General features: G+C 35.1%; 3 protein-coding genes across 3 annotated transcripts; all 3 read right to left on the bottom strand.

Moving 5' to 3' along the window:
* Positions 1-79: 79 nt before the first annotated feature.
* LOC117158760 (uncharacterized) lies at positions 80-2546 on the bottom strand. Its single transcript, XM_033337994.2, has 6 exons — positions 2203-2546; positions 1493-1572; positions 1203-1421; positions 1024-1128; positions 421-712; positions 80-302 (listed from the first exon to the last, which is right to left on the bottom strand). Exons 2-6 carry the CDS (start codon positions 1563-1565, stop codon positions 149-151), a joined length of 843 nt encoding a protein of 280 aa, XP_033193885.1. The 5' UTR covers positions 1566-1572; positions 2203-2546; the 3' UTR covers positions 80-148.
* A 463-nt stretch (positions 2547-3009) lies between these two features.
* On the bottom strand, positions 3010-15454 carry Cad96Cb (protocadherin Fat 4-like Cad96Ca). The gene is made up of 18 exons (XM_033337983.2): positions 14817-15454; positions 11286-11399; positions 7391-7677; positions 7212-7304; positions 7010-7117; positions 6833-6934; positions 6619-6744; positions 6267-6461; positions 6042-6129; positions 5811-5920; positions 5594-5740; positions 5267-5381; positions 5098-5167; positions 4905-5015; positions 4642-4815; positions 4000-4343; positions 3550-3821; positions 3010-3354 (listed from the first exon to the last, which is right to left on the bottom strand). Exons 2-18 carry the CDS (start codon positions 11350-11352, stop codon positions 3265-3267), a joined length of 2499 nt encoding a protein of 832 aa, XP_033193874.2. The 5' UTR covers positions 11353-11399; positions 14817-15454; the 3' UTR covers positions 3010-3264.
* Positions 15455-16471: 1017 nt separating this feature from the next.
* Positions 16472-24336, bottom strand: LOC117158879 (inactive ubiquitin carboxyl-terminal hydrolase MINDY-4B). The gene is made up of 11 exons (XM_033338252.2): positions 24173-24336; positions 23758-23946; positions 19539-19624; positions 19012-19229; positions 18565-18790; positions 18209-18274; positions 18060-18130; positions 17585-17735; positions 17322-17521; positions 16802-16954; positions 16472-16561 (listed from the first exon to the last, which is right to left on the bottom strand). The coding sequence occupies exons 2-11, from the start codon at positions 23891-23893 to the stop codon at positions 16516-16518; spliced, it is 1353 nt and encodes a 450-aa protein (XP_033194143.1). The 5' UTR covers positions 23894-23946; positions 24173-24336; the 3' UTR covers positions 16472-16515.

Here is a 24336-nt window from a genome sequence, read left to right as displayed (position 1 = left end):
TTTCAGTTATACCAAATAGAAGCATATAGTAAGTATTTTTTAACTATATTAAATATGTACATATATCTTAAGCCTTTAGAATTAAATAGATGTACATAAAATAAATAAAACTAATTACACGTTACTACATATCAGTCTATACTTAATGCTATTCGTTCATTAACATCCTTGCAGTTTTCTCAATTTTGTTTGCTGATTCGTCGTCTTTTGATAATTTGCAAGCGTATCTGTGTCTAGCGCCGCAATCATCACTTTGATAAGAGTATAATCTGGACGTTGTATTGTAAGACAATTTTAAACACCTAAATATACAATCACAGAATTACAAATATTTGAAAGTATCAAATATATATTAAAACTACGATAAGTGCGATTAATCATTAATATTAATTAACAGAACTAATTAACAAACAAATTTACCTGCCATCACCAGGGACAGTTTGTTTAGTATTTTGGTAAACTGGTTTTGCACTACTAGCCCAAATCCAAAGAAGACCTGGATTCAATCCCCCTGTCCAAAAGGTTTTCCCTTTTAATTTAGAATTTGTTTGCAAGCCTGCTAACACATCGCGCTTTTCGTCTTCCGTGTCGAATTCCAATAAATGGCCGCCCATTCCTCGGCAGAGACTAGCTGATGACTTCCAGTCAAAATCACGATTACTAAAGTGATAGCAGTTTTGACCAATTTTGGTATAATTAGTAGGGCAGGGCTCTGAAGAGGATAATGAATTTATAATGAAGAGATAGAGTGAAGAAAATCTGAGCTCTTTTACACAATTGAACTAATATTATTAGCGAAATTCTACAAGTTACAAGTTACCAGTATTGATAAATATCGTTGCATAATGTTAACAAGTTTGATAGTAAGACAAGTGTTACAAGTAAATTGTACAAAATTACAAATTATTGAATTATTCTACTTTATGATAAATTATTAAAGAAAAAATCTATAATTTGCAGCTGGTAATTTGTAATATTAATTAATATTATTATAAATTATTGTGCAAAAACACTGTAATTTACCTTTTTTATTGATGTTTCCGGAAATCACATAATACAGGAGTTCTTCCGCTCTTCTGAGACGACTTTCTAGAAAATCCACTCTATAGACGAGCTTCTCTATCGCACCTAGATATAACGGAGAATAATTTATATAATTTTTGAACGGATGGATAATAATTACATTAATACTAAAATTTTACCGAGTAGATAGAGGTCGGTTTCAGAGACTTCTCGTTTATTTGGCGTCGATATTTTACTCGTTATAGTTAGGCTCTTATCTCCTAGTTTCATCACCTTCGACATCCTCGTTAATTTCGAATCAGAAACAATCCAATTTTCTAGAATCTCGCTCCACAGTTCTGGTGGTCTGATTATCGAAACATTAGATGAATTTAGAGCAGATATCGAGTACATATCGTCTAAAAATACACGAATAATTTTGTTAGGACATTTTTTCATTTATATAAATGATTTAGTTCTTTTCACATACCTGGAATTTCTATACCGAGGCATAGTTGTAAAATTATGAGAAGAAATAGACTAAGAGACATTTTATGCTTCATGATAAACCTGAAAGTAGGGAACGAATTAAGAAAAATACGGATACGGAAATACGGATTGACGTTTTTATTTCGACTGTGAAGACTATCTTTAACTTTCCTTAAGAAAGTTTAAGTAGCCGGGACGATTGACTGCGTCATGCAAATCGTTTCTTGCTTAACGTATTTTAATTAATTTTTAATCGCTCACAATTAAATAGAAAATCGTATTTATATATTCTATAAATATTATATATAAATTATGACGGTGTGAACGATTATTTTCTTAAGTGAATTATTTATTAATAGCTTGCGGATATTTGCTCAATTTTATATTTTTGTCAGCATAATTAAAGAAATAGAGACGAAATAAATATATTTAATATTAATACTAATATTAAATTATACATTTAACATTATACTAAGTATTTTTCGCATTGGATATTTTATTTATTTTTATATGTTATATTCATTGTGTAGATTTTTACATCTCTAAGTAATTTCCCAAAAGTGCGTAAACATCCGCAGTTTAATCATTAACTACTAGAATTGTCAATTTTTAATGTATACTTACATCTGCTATACGTATATATAAAAGATATATTAAAAAATAATATATTATATACACTAGAAAAAATGTAAGTAAAGAAAATTCACTTACGTAATATCTATAAAATGAAAACGACCTCTTAGTTATTATCATGCCACTCTTGTTTTCTCCTAAATGCTGTTCACCTGTTCGATCCGTTTCTGTTCAGAAGTCACGTAAAACTATCGAGAGCTGAGGCTCGTGCACTCTTCTGCGAGGCACTTTCTCTCTCCTCTTCGGAAGAATGAGTCACTTTCTTCGTTTGATTTGGCTGTGTCCTCGTATTTTTGCGATTACTTCTTCCACAAATTTTCCTTCTTCTTATTCATTTGCTTCTTATTTCAATCAAGTTGTAATTATCTACTAATTATCTCAATCGAATTTCGTCTTGTAGGTAAAAGTTAACTAGCTTTTTTGTAAACCATATCGAATTTTGTAATCGTTAGAAATACCTATAGCTGATAAGGAATTATACAATGAAAAATGAAACGAAAATATTCGAGAACTTTGAAAAACTGCTGCATAATGTAGTTTTAAAAAATTATTAGATGTTAAATATAAAATGAGGATTTTCAAGTATGTTTTGAAATTTTTTTGTTGCTTTTTACATACTTTTTAGGCAGAATCGCGAGGAACGCGGGATTTCTTCCAGATCGTCCTACTGACACGGTTTTTCGCGTGAAACGGAACTTTGTCCTTTTCTTAACTTGGCCTCCGTTATTCGAACGTCTTTCACAGAGAAAAATTTTCCTCTGCTAAGTTTAATTTATTTAGAAAATTTTCTGTATTTCTTTTGGTCGGATTAAATGTAAATTAAAGGTATTAGCATCGTTAGAACATTAGAAAACCTGTTAACGTTTGCATTTCTTTAATAAAATAACTATAAGTAAAGAACGTACTTGCATTATCGTTTAATGCAACTCGTCTGTAACTATATAGTATAATTCTCTATACATTTTGTATGTACATTCTATTTGAATTGATTCAGTATCTGGCAATTATATAGCGCATTTTAATAGTGTCTATTTATAAAGGAATTATTTATCGAAGTGGTCTATTGGTAATTTTTTCGTTTGACAGACGATGGAGTCATTGAAACCATTTTATTTCTCAGTCTTTCATTTTTCGCGTGATTTAAAAGTACACGGTGAGATTAAGTCGTTCGTTTCCGACCTGACTGTTTCTGGACATTGTTTCTGCTGCCACTTCTACGCTATCCACTGTCTAAAAAATAGAGAGAAAATATTATTACACGTAATAATTTCGTACTTAGAGAAATTTAGTTATTTTTTGTTATCTTCTTCTTATGTTCTAGTATCTACTGATATTTTTATTTGTAACAAATCAAATTAATTGTGTTCTACGTAAAATGTATTCATTGAAATATCTAAATATTTATTATAATAAAAGATACGATACCCTATCGTCATCGTCCCACGATAATTTTTTGACTCTCTGTGAAACGGAGCAAGCTGGCCACGCAGGTACCAAAGAATCTGGGAGATCTCCGGAATAATTGGAAGATTTGCAAGAGTCAGCGTTTAGATTAGTTTTTAAGCTTAAGTCGTTCATGTTCTGAACTAAACCGCCGATATTGGGGATGTTGGAGGTTGCTGATAAACCTGGAGGATTTGGAGCTGGGGCCACCTTATGTCTTGCGTAAAGAGGCAGTTGTCTAGCCGATGTTACACCTAATTTACGTAAATAAATAATAATTGTATGAGAATAGGAATTTATAAGAATTTTAAAATGAAGCGAATTTAAAATAGGCGCGCCGCTAATTAATAAGTTAATAGGCTAATATATTCTTTTTTAATTATAAATTTTAATAGTATTCCGAGTAATTCTTAATTCATTGCTTCGAATTACTTTTAATAGTGGCATTGTAGTTCCTCGCTGCAAAAACCGGATTCTCGACGTCATTGTTATCATTCTTGACTTCACGAGATTCACTATTGTTACTGTCGTCTACAATCTCTTGATCAACATGATCATCTTCCTCTAGGTCGTCTCCAGTCTCAGCCTCTTCCTCGTTTTCATCGATATTGCGCGCGTTCTCGATTCGATTTCCTCTTCGAGGTACTTCCAAGGCATCTTGAAGCATATTTGCCCCGAGTACTTGAGGAGTCGGGTTCAGAGCAGAGGGAACTGGTGATTTTTCTCTGTAGCCAGTTCCTACTGAACTTACTGAACCACTGGCTTTTGGCCTTTTACTGCAACACGTTGTAAGGATTTAAAAATCTAGAATCACGCGTATCGTTAGTTTAAGAATACTGTTCGTTGATATACACAATTTCTTTTATATATAAAAATGTAGAAATAATGATCAGTTTACAGCTTTCTTCTTTAATTTGAGTGTCTATAGGTTGACGTGGAAAATAATTCTTAATAGCCGAAGAGAATATTTAATAAACATTTTAGAGAATGCCCTATGAGAACGTCCTGTTATGGTCGGGGAAAATATTAAAGGAAAGAAATAAGATAATCTTTCAAGTAATCAGCTTTACTTACTTTTTATATATGTACAAAATTAAAACAAGTATTATAACACCAAGTAGACCCAAGACAGCGCCAAAAACAGCAACCAGGAGAACACTGCTGCCCAACCAAGCAGGTGCAGCTCTTGCAGCAATTGGCAACGAGCCACTATTTGGTATATGCACGATCACTGGGATCATACTAGACCTTTAAAGAAAAAAATTCAAATAATTATACGAATTATATCGTATACGAATTATATCAAATCGTAAATACATTTATTTTATTCTACAAACCTCGGCGGACGACCAGAATCAGAGGCAACAGCCACTAACCTGGCCAAAGTACCATTAATGGTTGTTGCTGATCTGAGAATTAATTCTCCATTATCAAGTATCTCGAAGGATCTGTATAATCATTCAATATTTATTATTGTTGTAAAATTGAAATAAGTTTTGCTTTTTATTTAAAAATAAATGTTTATCGTACCTTGCATCTGGACCTCTAAGAGATAGACTAACTTTGTCGTCTCTGTCACCATCAGCAGCTTCCAATTTTCCTAAGAATCATATAGTTAAAGAAACATATATACATAAATGAAGATGAAAATAAAAATTTCTATTATTGTATATATATATTAGTTAGAATGTTAACTCACCGACGATGGATCCTTCTCTCAAAGTTGCGGCGTGAAATTCGTACCTGGGATGACGAAACCTGGGTTCCCATTCATTTACATCCTCAACAGAAACATTGACGCGTGAGGTGTCGTTCTGTAATGTCATATTTAAATAGTGTTGACATTTAATAATAAATTTAATAATAAATGTAGAAAATAATTAATAATAAATATTTTATTACCAATCTTAATTGAAACTATCGTATTTAAATATTGTGACATATATGTATATTCATTTACAACGATAAATATTCCAATATTAAAAGTCGAGTTTTATTTTAACGATTAAATTGTTGTTAAACGTACATGATGGCCGTCAGTGACACGAACCAAAAAACTATGCTGGACCCTCCTCTCATAATCGAGAGTGCCTTTTAAAATCAATTCACCGGAATTAGTGATGGAGAATCTTTCCAGATCTTCCATCGCTCCCACAAGCCAGAATCTTAAATTCTAAAAGCAGAGAAATGACTTACATTTGCGTTATGGGTATAATAAATTCCCGTGTCTGATTCTGACTTACTGAATCTACTTTATTCACTCCTGTCGTTAATAAAACGCTTCCTGGAGGGGTATTTTCTGGAATACTAGTTTCATGATCCTTTCGTATGAATCTCACTGGTAATCTGCCACCTAATTAATATCATTTCCATTTAATCGTTTTATTTTCTTAACGACGAGATGGGCCACGAGATTCTAGATCTGTTACTTATCAGAGCTTGAGATCTTAAGAATAGATTAAAAAATCACCTACCAGCAGTGGGTTCCACGTTCCAATCCGACTCTCGAGAAACGACTATAGTGGAAAGAGCATATTTATCTGGATTGTCTATCTGCGTAGCCTGTAATTATTGAGAACATGAATAAGGAATTATTAAGTATCAATAAATAGAAACAACAAGTAATTAGTAACAGATTTACATATACGGCAGATATTTATAATACTTTATTAAGTAATTTCTACTGTCACAATGCTTGCCTTTGCCACGATAGTTGCTGGTGATAAAAGTTCATGCTCGTATAATGGTCGTGTTATGGCGACTTCAGCTGTTTCCGGATTCAGTGTGAGGAACGGTAGAATTCCTCCTTGAATCGTATACTGAACCGGAGCATTAATTCCTACATCCTGATCTACTGCTTTTATTGGCGCTGGTTCAACTTTCAGTATCCTTCTCTGAAAGAATGAATCATGTATTATTTCATATTATTTTGAATCGCTTACTTTTCATCGTATCTTTACTTCTTTTAATCTATAATGCATTAACAATTCAGTGGAAAAGTATAACGTAACATCGACTTGTTAAAAAATGTTCAATTATTACCAAAATTACCGTTTTAATATTTCGAGGGATGAGAATTTTGTATTGGTCATTTTGGAAGGCAGGATTTTGGTCATCCGCGTCGATAACATTAACATAAAGGGTTGTAGTCGATGATTTGGGCGGATTGCCCTGGTCCTGTGAGCAAAAAAAAGAAAAAAACATTAAAGCGCATTAACAGAGTTTTTGGAGAATTAATATTTATATTTAAGGAATCGTTACTTACCTGTGCACGGATATCGACGGAAAAATTGGCAAGAGTTTCATAATCTAGCGGTTTCCTTAGAACTAGGGTGCCTTCTAAAGCATTCACGAACACGAAGTAATCCTACAAAAGTTCGTTAAGATTTCTTCTATGTAAAACAAAAGAATAAGATATAATAGAAGGGAATTAAAAAATTACCGAATGCGGTCCAGGCAAAACGGCATACTGTACAGTAGAAAATGGCCCTGGTTGATCAGCATCCACGGCTCTCACACCTTGAAGAACCCTCGTGCCAACTACCGTGACCTATATGTCAAAAATTGTCGTCAATAAATAAAAAAAAAGTATTCCTTCTGAATGAAAGAAAATTTCTGTCTGTCAAACATATCTAATTTCTCACCTCAGAGATATTTAGAACGTAAGGCGCGTTTACAAATTGAGGTGCATTATCATTGGCATCAGTCACGCGAATATTGACTGGTATCACGAAACCCTGCAACAAATGCGAGTAATTAGAACAACTACGTTCCTTAAAATGTTAATTGTGTATGTAGAGTAAAGAGGATATGTTAAACCTACAGGATCTAATGTATGTTTCCGTTCGCAAATTACGTTCACGTAAACGCTGGCAGGTCCATCGATGCCTTCTTTATCTAGTGGCCTGATGAGAGTTAGATTCTTCGAATACGCTGAGAAAGTTACTGGACTATCGTGCTCCTGGAGTCTGAGTTCGATGTCACCCTGTGGTCCAGGATCACCCAGCACTCCGAGTACACCCACGGTGTCACCGACCGGCAAATCTTCGCTGACGAAGAGATGTGCGGCGGTGGCACCGTTTTCCAGAAAACATCTCGCATCACGGATCACTATATTTAAATAAATACCATGCTAATTCCATTAATTGTACTGGATCATCATAAAGAAAATGAATCAGAAATTTGTATGGATATTAAATTTAATTTAAGCAGACAGAAGGATAGAATTTTTAGCGTGGATTATGAATCCGTGTACACATATACATATTAATTACATACTAAAGTAATTCGATTATTTACGAATTTTTCTACATGCAAATTTTCTTGAAAGTGTCAAATGTTATAAATTATATACGTGTTTACATCAAATTTTTATATTAATTATATATTGAATTTTAATAATATGCGATACGTTGGAAGATATTAACAGGAAGAGAAGGATTCTTGTAAAGCGGAAGTGACATGTAAAATATAGCGATAGCTGGAGACAGGTTCTACCATATTGAGAGTTAATATGCATTTCTTTAGCTGCTTCGAACGAAGAACGATCATGTTCCTTTGATCCATATACGGCTATTGTGTGGTTTTCGGGTTTCCGGGCTTTTTAAAGAAGCGGTTTACCGCTGGTCTTCCTACCGATAAATTTTTCGTCGTCGTAATTTATTAAAAAGATAGTTATAAAGGTAAAAGATTTAAATTTAAAAAGATTGTAAGAAAAATTATATAAGGAGATTCGTTGTATAAATATTTCAATTGTAGAGTATCTAGAAATTACATTTGAGTAATTAGTTTATTAAAAGAGTAATTCTAAACAAAAGAATTGGAAGAATGTTCACAGATATTTAAATTTATAAATGAAACGTTTAATCCTTAGTTAACTCTAACTGTTTTCGTAATTAAATGCAAAGAAGTTCTCTGATTGGAACAGAACGATTTAATTTCCTCGCTTTTGTCGAGTAAAAGGAAAAGAAGAATTTCTGTAGTAGCCATTTGAAAAGTAAAAAACGATCAAGATAACCGTTCGTAATAGGATCGAGACGGTTAGTGTAAAGCGATCATTGCCTCTAATTCGTTGTGCATCAAAGCCCCTGTTATCCGTTATTTTTCCAACTTAGCTGTATTATGCGTGATGCTTTTCTATTTTCCGAAGTAACCACACAACCAGTCGATAACTAGATCTCTTAAATGAATCCTCTAAAAGGGAACAGAAAAACTATAATGTTCCTCTTATACAAGATGATACGATCCACCCTGACCCTATAAAAATCTTACGATATTCGATTTATTAGAATCAACATGTAAATTCTGTTTTATTCTATCCATCGACATTCGAATATCAGTGAATTACACTTGTTTTGTTCTCGATCAAAGGACCGTAACATGTCATAGTAGAAACCTACATTTCGATGGTCAACTTGGTAGATGTGATCGTGTCTATCGTCTATACATTTGGTATATGTGGCCGTCCACATTTGCAAATGCTTTGCACGGATAAAAAGCCGAATTAATACATGGTAATAAGTGGAAATATGTGAGTGCTACGAAAAATATGTGTATATAGAAGTCATTTAACAGGAGCGCGTGCACGAGGAATTGGACGTGTGCGCTCCCTTGGAGCGGAGTTCCGCCTGCTGCCAACTCACGGCGTATCGACGACGATGCAACGTTCCGGCGTTGCCTTTCGTAATCTTTTTCCCTTTTCAGTTAGAGACTTTTCCAGAAGAAAACCATGGTATTGCTTCTGACACGTTGAAGGGAGTATATAGAATTTTTATGGTTTAAAAACATTGCGTTCAAAGTTAAGGATTTACGAAATTGTTTGTCGTAATACACAAAGCTTCAAAAATTTTATAGAGAAGCTAATTTTGTATCTTGTAAAAGAAAAAATTAGTGTTAGGGAAGAAAGAAATATTTCCTTTTACAATTATTCCAATAATTAAAATCCAATAACTCCTTTTTAATAATTCCAATATTTCTTTTTCTTTTCTTTTGTATTTCTTTTTGTATACGAGCTATAGCAAATAACTTTCCTGTGTTAAATTAGAAATCAATTCCTTCGACATCATCACAGACACGCGTCAATGGTCGAACTAGTAAATCGGAACGAATTACTTTATTGCGACTGTTCATCGTTCTATTACGCGCTGGATAAAAAAAGCAGAAAAATAAAACGAGTTCGCACGATTATGCGAGGGGAAAAAGTAAACGCTCGTTTAAGCGTTGTCTCAACAAACTTCCTGACTGTCGAGATAACAACGAATTGTCATGTAAATGAGAGACAATGATTGCACGATGGAACGTATCAACCTTCTCTACAAGCCACTGATTGTAAGAACATACTGTAAACTTGTATACGGTTGTAACTAGGAAAAACTCACGTATATTATCGTTAATTGTACCCAATTGTACAAGATAAGGTTCAGTCATGGTACAAATAAACAGCTGTTTCTACGAAGAAATTAATTAAACGTGTTCCTATGCTTACCATTCCAACGAATGCTCTTCGGTTACCTATTGCTGATTCGCAAGTTTTAATTGAATCTGGTTATTCCGGTCGATAAAAACGAATCGAATTATAAAGTTAAGAGCGTAACAAAACGGAGTTTCGAAAGTATCGCTGGTTCTCTTTTATTACGGCCTAATTACCATGCGCGTAAAATGGCTGGCAATTTCTACGAATGTCCATCGAGGAAGGGAAACGGAGACATTAAAACTAGGATATCTCGATTGTCGCAATGCAACGGCTTTCTAAGTCATTCGATCCTTATCCACGACTGGACATGTCGCGAGAATCGTCGAAGGGAAACGAACAGGCTTGTTGCGGACAAGCGATGTAACGCGTCGTTACGTCCTCGCATTAGTGACATTTTTTGATTGGACAAATTTCTACTTGCAATAGAAGAATCGTACGTTCGTGTGGATTTCCTCGTTGGATCCGCCAAATTTTTATTTTCGATGTAGAAATTCTACATTTGCCTGGATTTCGTCATTAGAAATACGAGGCACGGCGTGGACAAGCAACGCGATATTGTTGTCGTTTCTCGTGGGTGACGCTATGTGATTCGAGAGGTTTGTATTTCTAATGATGTAATGTAACGCGAGGAAAATAAGTATTCGCGAGAAAATAAGTAAGAATAAAGGTATTATTTATTATAAAATAAAAAATAGTTTACATTGAAACTCGATCACGAAGTAAGACAGCAGAAGAAGAAAGAAAAACTTGACGAATCATTAGGAAGTTAACCTATAACGAACTAGTATGTACATGTACATATTCAATCTCATAATAATAAAAATCTCACTTAATTTTAGGTCGAATTCAAACAAATAGAATTCTATCGTACCATTGAAACGCACGAGGAATGTTCGCGCTACAAAACTCGCTCATCTGCATCGAATTTAAGAAATATAAAATCTATCGAATCGCATAGTGTGATCACTGTAAAGTCGTAGAAATATTGACTCGTTCGTTAGCAGCAGTTCTAAAACCGAGAACATTCGTATACGTCGAATTCAAACAGTCCAGTTTCCTTTTGCAACCGCAATTCCTTCGTGTTCGCACGCGATCAACCGTGTGATGAAACGGAAGACGGTGCGGCGCGATTAAGGTCGCGACCAAAATGGAAAGAGGAAGAAGGTAGATGGCGGACGAATTGCGGAACAGAAGGGACGAAAGGGGCGAAAGCAGGTGGCGTGAGAAAAGTCAAAAGAAGACCCACATTGTCCGGTGTGTAAATGCAACGTGCAAAAGAGGATAGGCAGGATCTTCAGAATGTTGTGTTTCATGGCGATCCAAGGACATCCTTCACCGATCCAGGCAACGGCCGATGCATCTGCAAATTGATGCAAAATTTATGATTACGCGTTGCACATTGCAAATAAGTGTACAAACAGCTTGAAAGTTAGACAGCGTACCTTGTAATCGAAGACTGTATTCAAAATTTGCTACTTGAGTGAATCATGATATTGTAATGTTGAAATGTAATAGTAATAAATGAAGATGGATCACTCGAAACCTCGAAACCTCGAAACCCCGAAACCTCGAAATTTCGGAAAACATTTAGAAAACAATACGAAATGTTTCTCGAACTACAAGTCAATAGTAATTTGTATGAGTAACTTATGAGAATATTGCAACGAAGATGAATTTATTTTTATTTAAGTAATGATAATCCAGTGGAGTTTGTATTTAGACTTCAGATCCGTTTCAATCGGCATGATTCCACCGATCTCTTATCAGCGTTTATATCGAGGAAAAATAATGTGATTTTGTGAGAAACATTTGTTGAAATTGTGGTTGCTGAAAAAATAGATACTCCTTAGAAAAAAGAGAAGAAAAGCATATGGACTTTCGGAAGCTTCGAGAACTGCGACATCTCACAAAGTTTCAGATTCGAGCATCACGAGTCTAAAAATCAGATTTCGACCCACCTCTAGTGATAACCACGTTGTCATACAGCTACTCGAGGCCACTTATAGCGATTTAGAGTCGCTAACGTGACATAGTCGATGTGATGGTGGTCACTTATGACAATCGTTGTTTACACATTCGTATTTGCTTTTAACTAGCCATGACCGTTTACAGTTACTTGTAACCATTTGCAGTTAATCACAATTAGAATCATATGTAGTTACTTATACTATAATTAGTCATAATTGTTTCTAATTATAGTCATTTGTAATCATTCATTTATAGCAGCGTTTAGCTACTCATATGAGACACAACTACGTATTATGAGAAGCTCAGCGAAAAAGGTGACTGTCATTCGTAGTCAGTCATAGTGATTCGATATAATTGCATACAATCTTTAGGATTTATAGTCGTATTTAATTATTTTTACTAATCTAGCTTGCAGCTGTTTATCATTTTATCATCAGATGTTAACACCCTTCGTGGAAATTATTTTCATACGAATACTTCGAAGTAATTCTTGTAAGCATGCTTCAGGCGTAGTTCTACGAACGGTGCATTTTGGAGAATTTGAATAATTCTTGATAAAATAAATACGGAGAAATATTTACGTCTTTTCATATATTTCCCTGTCATTTTGATTTTCTTTGACACGAATTTCATATCTGATCGTTATCGATAGTTCTAACGTCATTGAAGATTCGTTTCGCGTAAGTAGCGTGACTATGGACGATCTCCTACAAACGAAAAGCGAGCGCAAACATTTGTCTGATCGATGTTGGATCCACGGAGTGGCGGATCGAAAAGACACAAAGAATAAAGAAATAAAAAAAGAAACGACCATGTGCATTCGCAACTGGAGAACATAACGCGTGGTTAGAAAGCATGCGAAGAAACTGCTTTATTACGTGAAACCTAGATACGTGGAACGACATTAGCATCGCGAGTGGGGGTGGCGAGAGCGATAGTTTGTCGATTCTGCGTGTTCGAAACCAAAGAAGGGCAAAGTGAATCGAATCCAGGAGGTAAAAGTAGGCTCGTGATTGCAAAAAGTTCACGGCAGCTTGAGAATCGCGATTACCGCTTCCTCGATTCGACAATTTTTTTTCCTCGCCTTATTTCGGCGTGGTCTCCTTATACGGAACTATTTCGAAACACGAATAACAATTAAACAGGAAGCTAAATACCTTGTAACGAATGTGACCTGCAAAAACAATTTATCTTTATGTTCTTTTCCATAAATAGTTACAGGATCATCGATCAGTTTAAAGAATTGGAATACGTCGCTTGAAAAAGTTCTAGTCATCAATACTGAACGATAATAAAACAAGAAGGTAAGTATGTTGCACGAGACACTGTCTATCAAATTGTCAATCTATCTAGAGATTAATTTTAACGTTTTCACTCGTTTAATTTCAGAATCACATAATCAAAACACTCAAAGAATTGATATCCATTGCTGGAAAAGATTCTAGTCATTCATAACGAACAACGATTAAACGAGGTGATAATTAGTTTACACGAAACGCGATCTTAAAATTTTGTAGATCTATTTAAAAGTTTATTTTTGAAAACTAAGTTGCCTACGAAATGTTTGCCAATAATTCATTCACGATATTTTAAGATCCTTCACAATCAGTAATTACAGAATCATCGATCAGAACCTCCGAGAAATTGAAATCCATTGGTTAAGAGAATTATGGTCATCGTGGCGAGTCGAGGTAATCGACGTATCTCCGCTTAAGCCGGCAATTACGTCTCCTATCAGTTGGAACAAAGCGGTAAAAGCAATTCTTCGGCAGAGTAAGCGGAAATAATCCTTGAAATCGAAGGAAAAAATGGATCCAGGTAGGGCCAAATGATTTATACGGTATACACAAGCCGGATACGACGGTTATGTGGGCCACGGTACTCCTCAAATTCACCGACCGTAACCTGAAACGCACTGCCATGGGCAACCGGCGTAAAGTCCTCCCTCCTGTTCACGATCCGCGATGCCACCGATTCGATGCTAGCCGCTAACTCAAGAAACAGCTCGATGAATCACTGTACTGTTGTTCTGTCTGTGCTTCTAACTATGTACTCTTGACACGGCCACTTTCACGATCGAAAGTACGGAAACGAATCTATTTTTTTGGATAGGAAAAACGAGTGGAACATCAATCTATAATTAAGCAGCATTCAAATTTTGACGGAATGACGAGACGTGGTATATTGGGGAGAATTTCAATAGGAGAAATATTTCGTCTTGTTTAGGTTATTCTATTGCACGTATAAAATATTATTCTTTCTAATTTAGCGATTGTCTATTCTGCTTTATTTAATTAAAATAGCTTATCTTTTATTTAGAAACTACAGAATAGTTTTATTATTCTCTTTATGACACTTTTGTTTCCTATCGTCCAATTTAAGAATGTTTAGTCGTTGTTTAACACAGGTTGCACGATATAACTTTATTTGAAAGATAAAGGCACAGGAAATATCAAATATTTCAATATATCTTGAAAAATGAAAGAGCGTTAGACATGATATTTTAATTAAGGGGATACATCAGGTTACTGCGTATAAAATATATTTCTTTCTAAATTTAAATTTTGCGGAGACTTTATCCTATCTTTAATTATCAACCAGAAAAGAAACGTTCTGTGAATTACGTACATTTAATGTTAAAAAGATCGATCATAAAAGTATACGTATAAGCAACATTTCATATGCATGAATCGAATAGATATTGTTGACCCGTATAATTAGCGTTTTGTATTGGAAACAATCGAGCAATTAGTCTAACTTTCGAGCTGCTTCATCATCCACACCCTCTGCATAAGATCCGACCACTTACCACAAGAATCCTATTAGACGATCAGAATCAGCAGTGGCACTATTTCACTCTCTACCACTCAAACTTCCAGTTCCGTCTCGCTTGTTTCGCGTATCAACGATCGGCAGCGAGCATTCCTCTCAAATCATCATCGTTCTTCACTAACAATTCACTGTAGTCAACATAACGTTTTGAAAAATGATACTTTCAACCCCTCTTGCAATCATTTCATCACAGACTAAAGCTTTGCGGTAACATCGCGAAGAAAACACCGTCAGCGTCGCGTCGTCTTCTTTAAACAATCGTTATAGCTTACGTTACATGTGAATTAAACAAAAAATATTAACTACATATCACGTGTGAATTTTTCAAAAATACACCACGGACAAATATCCGCAAATAAATATCGAAGGAATAATCTTCGAGTTCTTTCACCCTGTTCCTTCCTATTTCTTCGATTTTCACGTTTGAAGAGCCGTAAATTGGACTCTGCTGCTTTCGATATTTATTTTCCCAGATATCGTAGATTCTTTGAATATTTGTTTCAATATTAATTTTCCTACATGTACTATATATTTTTTAAATATTAATTTGAATAGTAACAGAGGATGCTTTAAAACTAGCACCTGTTCGCTTTCGACCGGCAGAACTCGCTACTACGAAACATGGACGAGCAAAGAGACGCGGTAGACCGGCACTCGGGAAGTCGGTTCTCCATTGTTAGGAAGGGGGAATCGACGACCAACCGAGCGCCTTCCTGGCCCTGCTTCGAACAGGTGTTTACTTTCGTTGGCAGGAAATTGGACGACTACGTGTCTGCCATTGCACATGCAACTGCTCCTTCTCTTTCCTTCTTCTGGTTTACGTGAAAGCCGAAAATTTTGTGTCTGGGAAAACGATGGAACGATTCGAACGGTGACTGTTTATGGGGCACGGCCCATTGTTCTGCCATTTCTGTACAGTATATGTACTTTTAATTGTACCGTTGAATGTTTCTGGGGAAGGGATAATTGTGTCTCGTTTGGTTTCAGTGTGTGTAACGCCATGGAAATTGTTGCGAATAGGGTTGATGATGAAAGGGATGAAGAAGGGATGGACGTCTTAAATATTGACAAAGTGCAGAAAATTCATTGGTTTCTTGAAAATACGTGATGTACGTATGTACGTGAGTGGTAAACTTTTAGTGAATGGAAAAATATTTAAGTTACGTAAAAGTAGAATATGTAAAGTAGAGAATTAATAACACGTATACCTAATCGATAAAGCTGGTTGTATGCAAGAATTTACATATTCGTTGAATTTTATATGCGAGCGCGGATGATGGACTTTTAGTGAATGGAAAAAATATTTATTAGGTAAAAGTAGAGTAGTTGGTTAGAGGATAAAGTTGGCTGTATGCAAGATTTTATAGAGAGGAATTTATCGTGAGGTGATTGAGAAGGCGTTGAGCTTCACGCGATCGCGTGTTGAAGAGTGTTGGATGAATGCACGAAACGTCGATATCTGTTTCATAAAATTTTTGAGTAATATCTTAGGAGGATCTTCTTGTCCGAAGTAAAAGTAAAAAGTAGAAGATCGATGGAAATAATCTTTTTTCTCGAAGCACAGAAATTTTTACAAACATAACTATAATGTATATAATCTACTACGATCTAAACAAAGAGCCTAGAACGTTATATTTATTTTTCAACTAAATTTATAGAGACACATATTGATGCATTCACATTAAGGGTGTTCCATTCCACTGTATGCAAGCATCCTGCCATCTAAAAAAAAAAGACAAAAGGTTTGAACGTATATAGAAACTTTTCCTGGATATATTACGTGTGTTATACGAAAGATTTTGTATGGCATACGACCTGGTAGGACTTTGATTACATTGGTAAAATCTAAACCAATACATATAATATTCATAAAAATTTTCTATGATATGTTCAAACATTTCTATGAGTCACTGTGTAATGAGAAGTATTCAGAAATGAATAGAAATTGCAGTAATTATTCACTTGGAACGAATAAGTTTCTCCAAGGGTGTTGCAGCAATGTCCATGCATTCTTTGCTTGGGCCCTCGAACTCTGAATCATTTCCGGAATTCGACCTGGTGTCCACGGTCAAAATGGCGTGGCTGCCGCCGCATGTGAAGTATTGAATCTCGAAACTTGCACAAGTAAATGAAGAAAATTACTTAACGAGGAATATAAGGCTATCAGTGAACTGCAAATTGTATACATTTATGAGAAATTTAAATACGTAAAAGAATGTGCATAATATGTGAAGATATATAAAGTTTGTAAAATAAAATTTTATTGTAATACTTAAAGGGTGAAACAAATCTCTATTCAAATTACGTTTCTTTAATTTACGAAATATACATTTTCACAGAAATATAAAATTGTATAAAAATCCGTGGTCGGGTAATCAACTATATATATATATTTCTTTCTACGATACAATATTATTCTTTCTATCAATTACCATAGATAATCAGATAAATGTTTTGATTAAAAAAAGAAGAAATAGCATACCGTCGTTCAGCGTGATAATTTCTAAGTAATTCCCGGTTGGTATTGAACAAGACACCGTGATGGCCGTGACACAGAGTAACCCAAATTGGCAAATTCGGGGTTTTCAAACGAGATCCTGGTTGTTTGTTCAATTGTCCATCACCCTCGTGCACCAGAAATCCTACTTCGCTCCTCACAAGGACACCCCATTGTGGTATAGCCTTGACATTTACACCGGAATGTCAAAATGAAGCTTGGGAACGAGGAACAAAGGAACTACTCACGTATGTGTTTTCATCCCCAACGTGTAGCACCCCATTATGCAGATGAGGCGAAGCACGACCAGTTAATGAGAGAATTACAACGCTTATGGGACCTTCCTCTGGACAGCCGCTTAGTATCGAGCCTTTTGGATCTTCTAGATCGGCTTGTACCCTGTACGGGTAAAAATAGATCGTTTCTTAAACATAGCTTTTATAATTGTAAAATTAACGATCGACAAGGTACAAATCAACTCTGATCGGGTTGACAGCCATGGCATTGTTTATTTTTATGAAACATTATACGAATTAAAAAGTAGGAAGTCTACGAATAGAGAGATTATTATTTATACTCAAAAGTTAAACAAGTTAGCGATCTTTTTAAACAAACATTCTAATTATGATCCTTATTACGTGAACTTATTAAAATATGCAATGGTATAGAATAAATATATGCATAGATGTATAATGTAATGTATATAGATGTGTAAAAGTTTACTTAGAAAGTCCTCTGGAAAGCACAGCGCTGTACAATAATAATTTAGCACCAGGGCCACCCTCGTCTTGAAACTAGAGTAATGTCACACGAAACAATTTAATTATAAAAGTTCTTGACACGTTACTAACAGAATATTTACCTAAGCTTACCAAATATAAATATCTTTTAATAAATATCTCCAAGTCTCCCAAAGAATCAAACTCGAACAGGTGCAGCTATAAATAAAAGGTTTCAAGATATATGAACTGTCTTATGAATTCGTGGAAGAGAATAAAGCCATTGTTTGGATCAGTGCCAATAATCCAACGCAAACTACAACTTTATCGAGAAACCAATGACCCGCTAATGCGACGTTATTAACACATTCTAGTAATATATTAATACATATTAACGTAACGTGTATAAACGTAATCGTTAATAACGTAATTGGCCACTGTGCTGACATTCGTTATGATTCAATTACAGGAAAAAATTTCCATTTTCTATTCTTTATTTATTCACGTACGGTCTCCGTGAGACCATCCTGGAAGTATTGCACGCTATGTTGCACATAGGGCGTCTCTTGCGGCAAAGCTACCACGGCCCTGGGCGCATTTGCGTTTCCCGTGACACTCTGATTTGGCGAATAACCAGTACTTTGCACGGCGAATCCACCGGCGCAACGCCAAATGATCTCTGCTATCGTCAATGTCAAGACATCGATCTGTCTATCGTACGATGGCTTCAGCATGCTAATTTGTACAGAAATAAGATTATTTAAAGTATTCTTCGGTCAGAAATTTGAAAATGATTAATTACAGATAACCGATGAATGCGAATTCTTATGCGTTTATTATATTAACGCGTAAAATACAATTTAAAGGATGCAAATGTTAAAGATGCCTAAATTTATAAGGAATATAGTGGTTCTAGAGGTGGAACTTTGGTGTACTACACGTTGAACAGATTTTACCTTTCTGGATTAGCATGAGTGTCTTGTCTATTACATTTAAACAGGAAATGCTTGAGCATTGTAGCCTGTACAACAGTTACGAGACCCCTGGTCGTATTTCTCGGTGCTCGCAATCCAAATGCCAAGCTTTGTCCGTAAGGTCGTAGGGTGAATCCGGTTCTTGCCCATTCCGGTCTCGGTGGACTGGCACAACTTCCGAAAACCAACGTTCTCAGGGTCTATAATACAAAACGTAAAAGAAAGACAGACATTACATTGAGAAAATAATATTTTTCTGTCAAAACGGCTCAAAATTGTACATATACGTATAAAGGAGCGAAAAATCTTCCGAATGCTTAAATTTCTAACAAAGTTTCATGCTTTTAAATGCACATCTTACTGTCCAAAATTAATAAGACCGATAACATTAAAAAAAAGAATATACTTAATAAAAATGATAAAAATTAATAAAAAAGGATCTATCGCTCAGGAGGAGTATTTCAAACAATTGCTTTCTATTTTAATTCGGATTTCATTTAACGAATTACCATGCAAATCTTCTCTTCGATAGGTTTTCCTCCAATCACAGCAGTCTTGACCAACGTCCTAGTGCTTCTCGGATAAATGATCTTCTCTGTAACAGAAAAAGCTCAAAACATCATCTTCGTCGATCCTTCCTGCTTCATGCACAATAATCCTTCGAGTTCTCCACCTGGATACAGTTCGTCAGGCTCTCCCATCAGAGCCGCACACCTGGCTGCTCTAACAGACAGCAACATATTTCTTAAATTTCAATCTCACACATCAACGAACACGCTGGAATCATTTACGAAGTATACGATAAACGAATTTACATAATATAGCAAACAAATTTATTCTAACAATAAAATAGGGGATTAAATCGTGAAGAGCGAGAGATTTTCGAAAATGAAACATTTAACACTCGAACTACCAATCACTAAAGCACGAAGCTTGTACCGAGGAAATCGGAACGAAAAGTAGGAAGAAATATTCTTGCAGAAGGACGATTACGAGATAATTTCATTTCGCGATTTTTGGTAGCACCATTCATATTACTAAATACATGAAGTTTGAGCTCAAGATAAAAAGAGAATCAAAAGAACACAGCCAAAAAAGTTTGACATTAAAATTTCGATACTTGTAGAACTTTCTGCAGGCGTTTAATTTTATTTTACGATTTCTGGTAACACTGTTACACTGCTCAACATCCAAAAACTTTGTTGATGCATCTAATTCACTACACTTTGTGTAGTTCGCACTTCACCAAAAAGCGTTCAAAGCCTCCAAAAATCCTCGTTCGCAAAGTTGTGTCTAAAATTTCGATATGAACTTCAACGATAAGAAAATATTCCTATAGGAATGATTTTGAAACGATAGAATGAAAACTTATTTCTAGAAAGATTATTTATGTCGAGGATTATAGATTGTCAGTTTGTCCGCTCTGGTAGTTCTAGTGTTAAATAACCGAAGGGTGAAAGGAAACTTGTGACGATTGTCACCCGCTGCACACTGGCACAGCCGACACACCAAGCAATCGAATATCAATTGGGATTCGTGCCGAATTCCAGGTCCCTTTATATACGCGATCCCAGCTTGATATCGCGACGAGTCCGTGAAACTTTTGGCCGCACGAAACTCGTCAATTCGGACGTCCAAAGACACTTTACTCGCCAGGATAAGCGATAGACATGCCCTAATAACGTCTGTCTGTCGTTCTACCAGGTGTACGATGTGCCACGCAAGCAACTTAATCATCTGTTTTAGGATGAAACTTGCGGTCTGAAACACGTGCAGCTTCTATTGGATTCGTAGATGTCAGATTATGGCAATTGAGATGTAATTGATAACACGGGCATTAGTACGTTTGGAATTGAATAATATGCGAAGAACGAGGTAGAATATTTTATTTTATTTATAACAATTAGATTTTCATATCTTCTCGAGATCTTCAATATTTTTTATCAGGAAAGCTCCTATTGTGTTTTGTAGCATCATGTCATTTTGGATGACATTTATAAGCCTCGTGACACGAAAGCCTGTGAGACCAAAATTTTCATAGAACTTTATATAAATCCCTGAGATTTCAAAAATTGATTTTTTATCGATATTAAAATTGTTCGTCCTATATGTATATATCGATTTCCCTGAAAAATCTATTACACGTAATTTTTATTATGATAAAAAGTGCAGATCATTGTTTAAAGAAATACAGTTAAAATTGATCATACATCGGACTATGTACTGTGTATTAGATTTAATAGGAAACCTACGTAGTTCACCACAAAATTAGAGACACTAATAGGGCTAAATTTTTAATGCAATTGTTGCAATTACTCGAATCACTGGATGTAAAGCTAGCTTCCGCAATCTTGTATCTAGAGCGAACGAAGATCGAGAAGAAGAATGAGCGATATTGTTTCACCGAAGTAATCGCGTTATAACGTAAAGTAATCCGTACCTCATTTCATTTACCATTTCACTGTTCCTTTTTTACACGTATGCCATTTACTCGACGTGTATTATTGTTTCACGCGAATCGTTTCGCGTGGCACGCGAGCTTTAAAAAAACGTATGTACGTGTGGATCGGATCCTTTTTAGCCTATACGCTGTTACGAGCTTCATTTTCGTTCTCTAATAATAGTTCTGGTACCTGTCTGCGATCCCCGTTACTCGAAACATCGTTTTTAGACAAATGGATTTTCTAGATTTGAAATATACTCACGTATTAACATATACACGTATAATGGCTCACGAAAGTATTCAAACACTCTTGGAAACTTTTTATGATACAGGAAACTTTTTAAAAACTCATTAGCACAATGGCGAGACACGGCTCGATTATATTGACAAAATTTTAAATGGACCTAAAAATATATATATAGAAGTTACAATCGTTAAAGTATTTGAAGAGTCAATTATTGACTATGTTAATGAGCTTAAATGTTAAGCCTATGTTAGTAAGATTAAATTTTCATTAAGCGTATGTTTACAATAAATGTCTTGCAACTTCTTCGGATATACATTTTCCGATTGGTTTCAAATATTTCTATTGTAATTATTATTATTATTTTTTTAAGCAATGACCTTCACTGTGTATCATAATAAAAAGTACGTGTCATACATTTTTCAGGGAAATCGATATATACATATAGGACGAACCATTTCAATATCGATAAAAAATCAATTTTTGAAATCTCAGGGATTTATATAAAGTTTTATGAAAATTTTGGTCTCACAGGCTTTCGCGTCACGAGGCTTATAAATGTCATCCAAAATGACACGATGCTACAAAATACAATAGGAGCTTTCCTGATAAAAGACACTGACGATCTCGAAAAAATATGAAAATCTAAATGTTATAATTAAAATAAGATATTCATAGAAAGATTTATCTGAGCGAATTTATCTGAGACCTAGATAACTCCAACAGAAATGAGAATAATTAAAACTATGACTTGATTAATTACGCGTGTTACTGTAAAAAGCGCACGTTTCAAACGCAATCATATAAACCTCATTTTCATAGTTACTTATTTTTTCATTCTACTTATTCCTACTTAATGTCTATAGTAACTCCTTGCTTCGTATTGTTCGATGCTTAAACAACTGAGTCTACAGAAATTTATTTTCTCTTTCAAAGACATACCTATACATTCTATTCTACGTAAATAATATTCTCTATTATTATTAACAGCGAATAACACGTGATTATTCGTTCTACGAATTAAGGGATAACGGAGAGCTGTTCTCTAGTATGTGTACGTCTCGAACGTACTTTTCAGAATCGCGTGCTCGCGTGTAATCGAGTCTATCGAATTACGAATTCACGTCGGAACAGGCATCTGCATTCGTCGATTACACCTACCGATATAATACGGTTTAATTTGCACCCGCGATCCATCGATCTAATTCGTCAGCTAACACTTGACGATTCTTGGCGAAGCATCGACGAATTGGCCCATGGAAGGTGAAATTTAATTCATTCGTCGTCAAGCTCTCCATCGCTCTGCAACGTTTCCGTTTACTTCTTCTTCTATAAAACTGTGCTTCTTTGTTTCGCAATACCACAGAGAAAAAACGTGATTCGCTCGTTTCTTCCGGTGTTGAACGAGACCGGCAAAATGAAACGTACAACGTAACATTTGATTTACCGATAAGAAATTTGTACCTTCGAAGGATACGATTTTCTGTAAAATCAATTAAAAAATGCCATCTTCTTTGGATTATTTTAAATTCAATCGTGTTTTCTTTCGTTCTTAGCAAATCTCTTGAATTTGAGAAGAGTATGAAAGGAACTTTGTTGATGGATCTCTTGAAACGTTAAAAATCTCTCTGCTTGTTAAACGAAGAGTGTCTTTCGAGACGCAAAATTCAAAGACCACAGAGCAGGCTTCAGTGTTAAATAACGCGAATAATTAAGTGAAATGTACAAATAATTATACGAAAGTGTACGTGACCGTGTTTTCTATCTTAACACGTGCAATTAAGAAAGTTTACAGACAATGATACATGACTGCATCGTTAATCAATCAAGTCAATGTGCGAAATTGGATTTCAGAAGTGTCAGACTCGGATAATGGTGAAGGTGAGCTATGCTAAAAATTGGAATTGAAAATGTGAAAAATTGTACGTGCGAATAAGCAACGTTTATTTGCATAAATAATTAAAAATAATAATTATAATAATTTTAAGTAATTAAAAATTCCCTAACCGTTATTAACAATCATTATATCCTTTCACAGTACCTTTCTGTCGAAGGTACACGGGTTTCTCAGATCGCATTTCCGTACAGTGTTTCTTGCCACGCACCGTCGTCGCTGAGGACGACGTGGACGTCGAACACGAGTTGGTACTCTCCTCGATTTCCTCTGTTTCCTCCATGTCTTCCGATTCTCTCAAAATCCACTCACGAGTCTTAAAGGTTCATCAAACTTCTACAAACACTTTAACATAATCTACGGAATGTGAGCTCGCTTGAATGTAGAACGATAACAATCGTAAAACAATTAATTCATCAATCTGCGTATCTTACGAACGAAACATGATTACTATCCGCTACATAGAATGTAGTCTCTATATTTTATAAATGAAACGTGATTACAATCCACTAAATAGAATCAAACGCCTTATTCTTTTCTTGTATATAAACATTTTATTTACTTATATCGAAGAAGAATCGTTGTTTGGTCCAAATAACGTTTGTCTTTCTCGTAGGATTTGATATGCGTGAAATCGGTGGATATTCTTTGTTAAAATAATCTTAACAAGTGGAGAAAGCAGTCAAGTGCTCGTTGCTGCATCGAGCTACCCAGACTGACAGGAGT

This window comes from Bombus vancouverensis, chromosome 9 (assembly GCF_051014615.1).
Source record: "Bombus vancouverensis nearcticus chromosome 9, iyBomVanc1_principal, whole genome shotgun sequence".
Taxonomy (NCBI): Eukaryota; Metazoa; Arthropoda; class Insecta; order Hymenoptera; family Apidae; genus Bombus; species Bombus vancouverensis.
The sequence above is the reverse complement of the archived record's forward strand: the minus strand, read 5'-3'. Positions and strand labels throughout refer to the sequence as shown.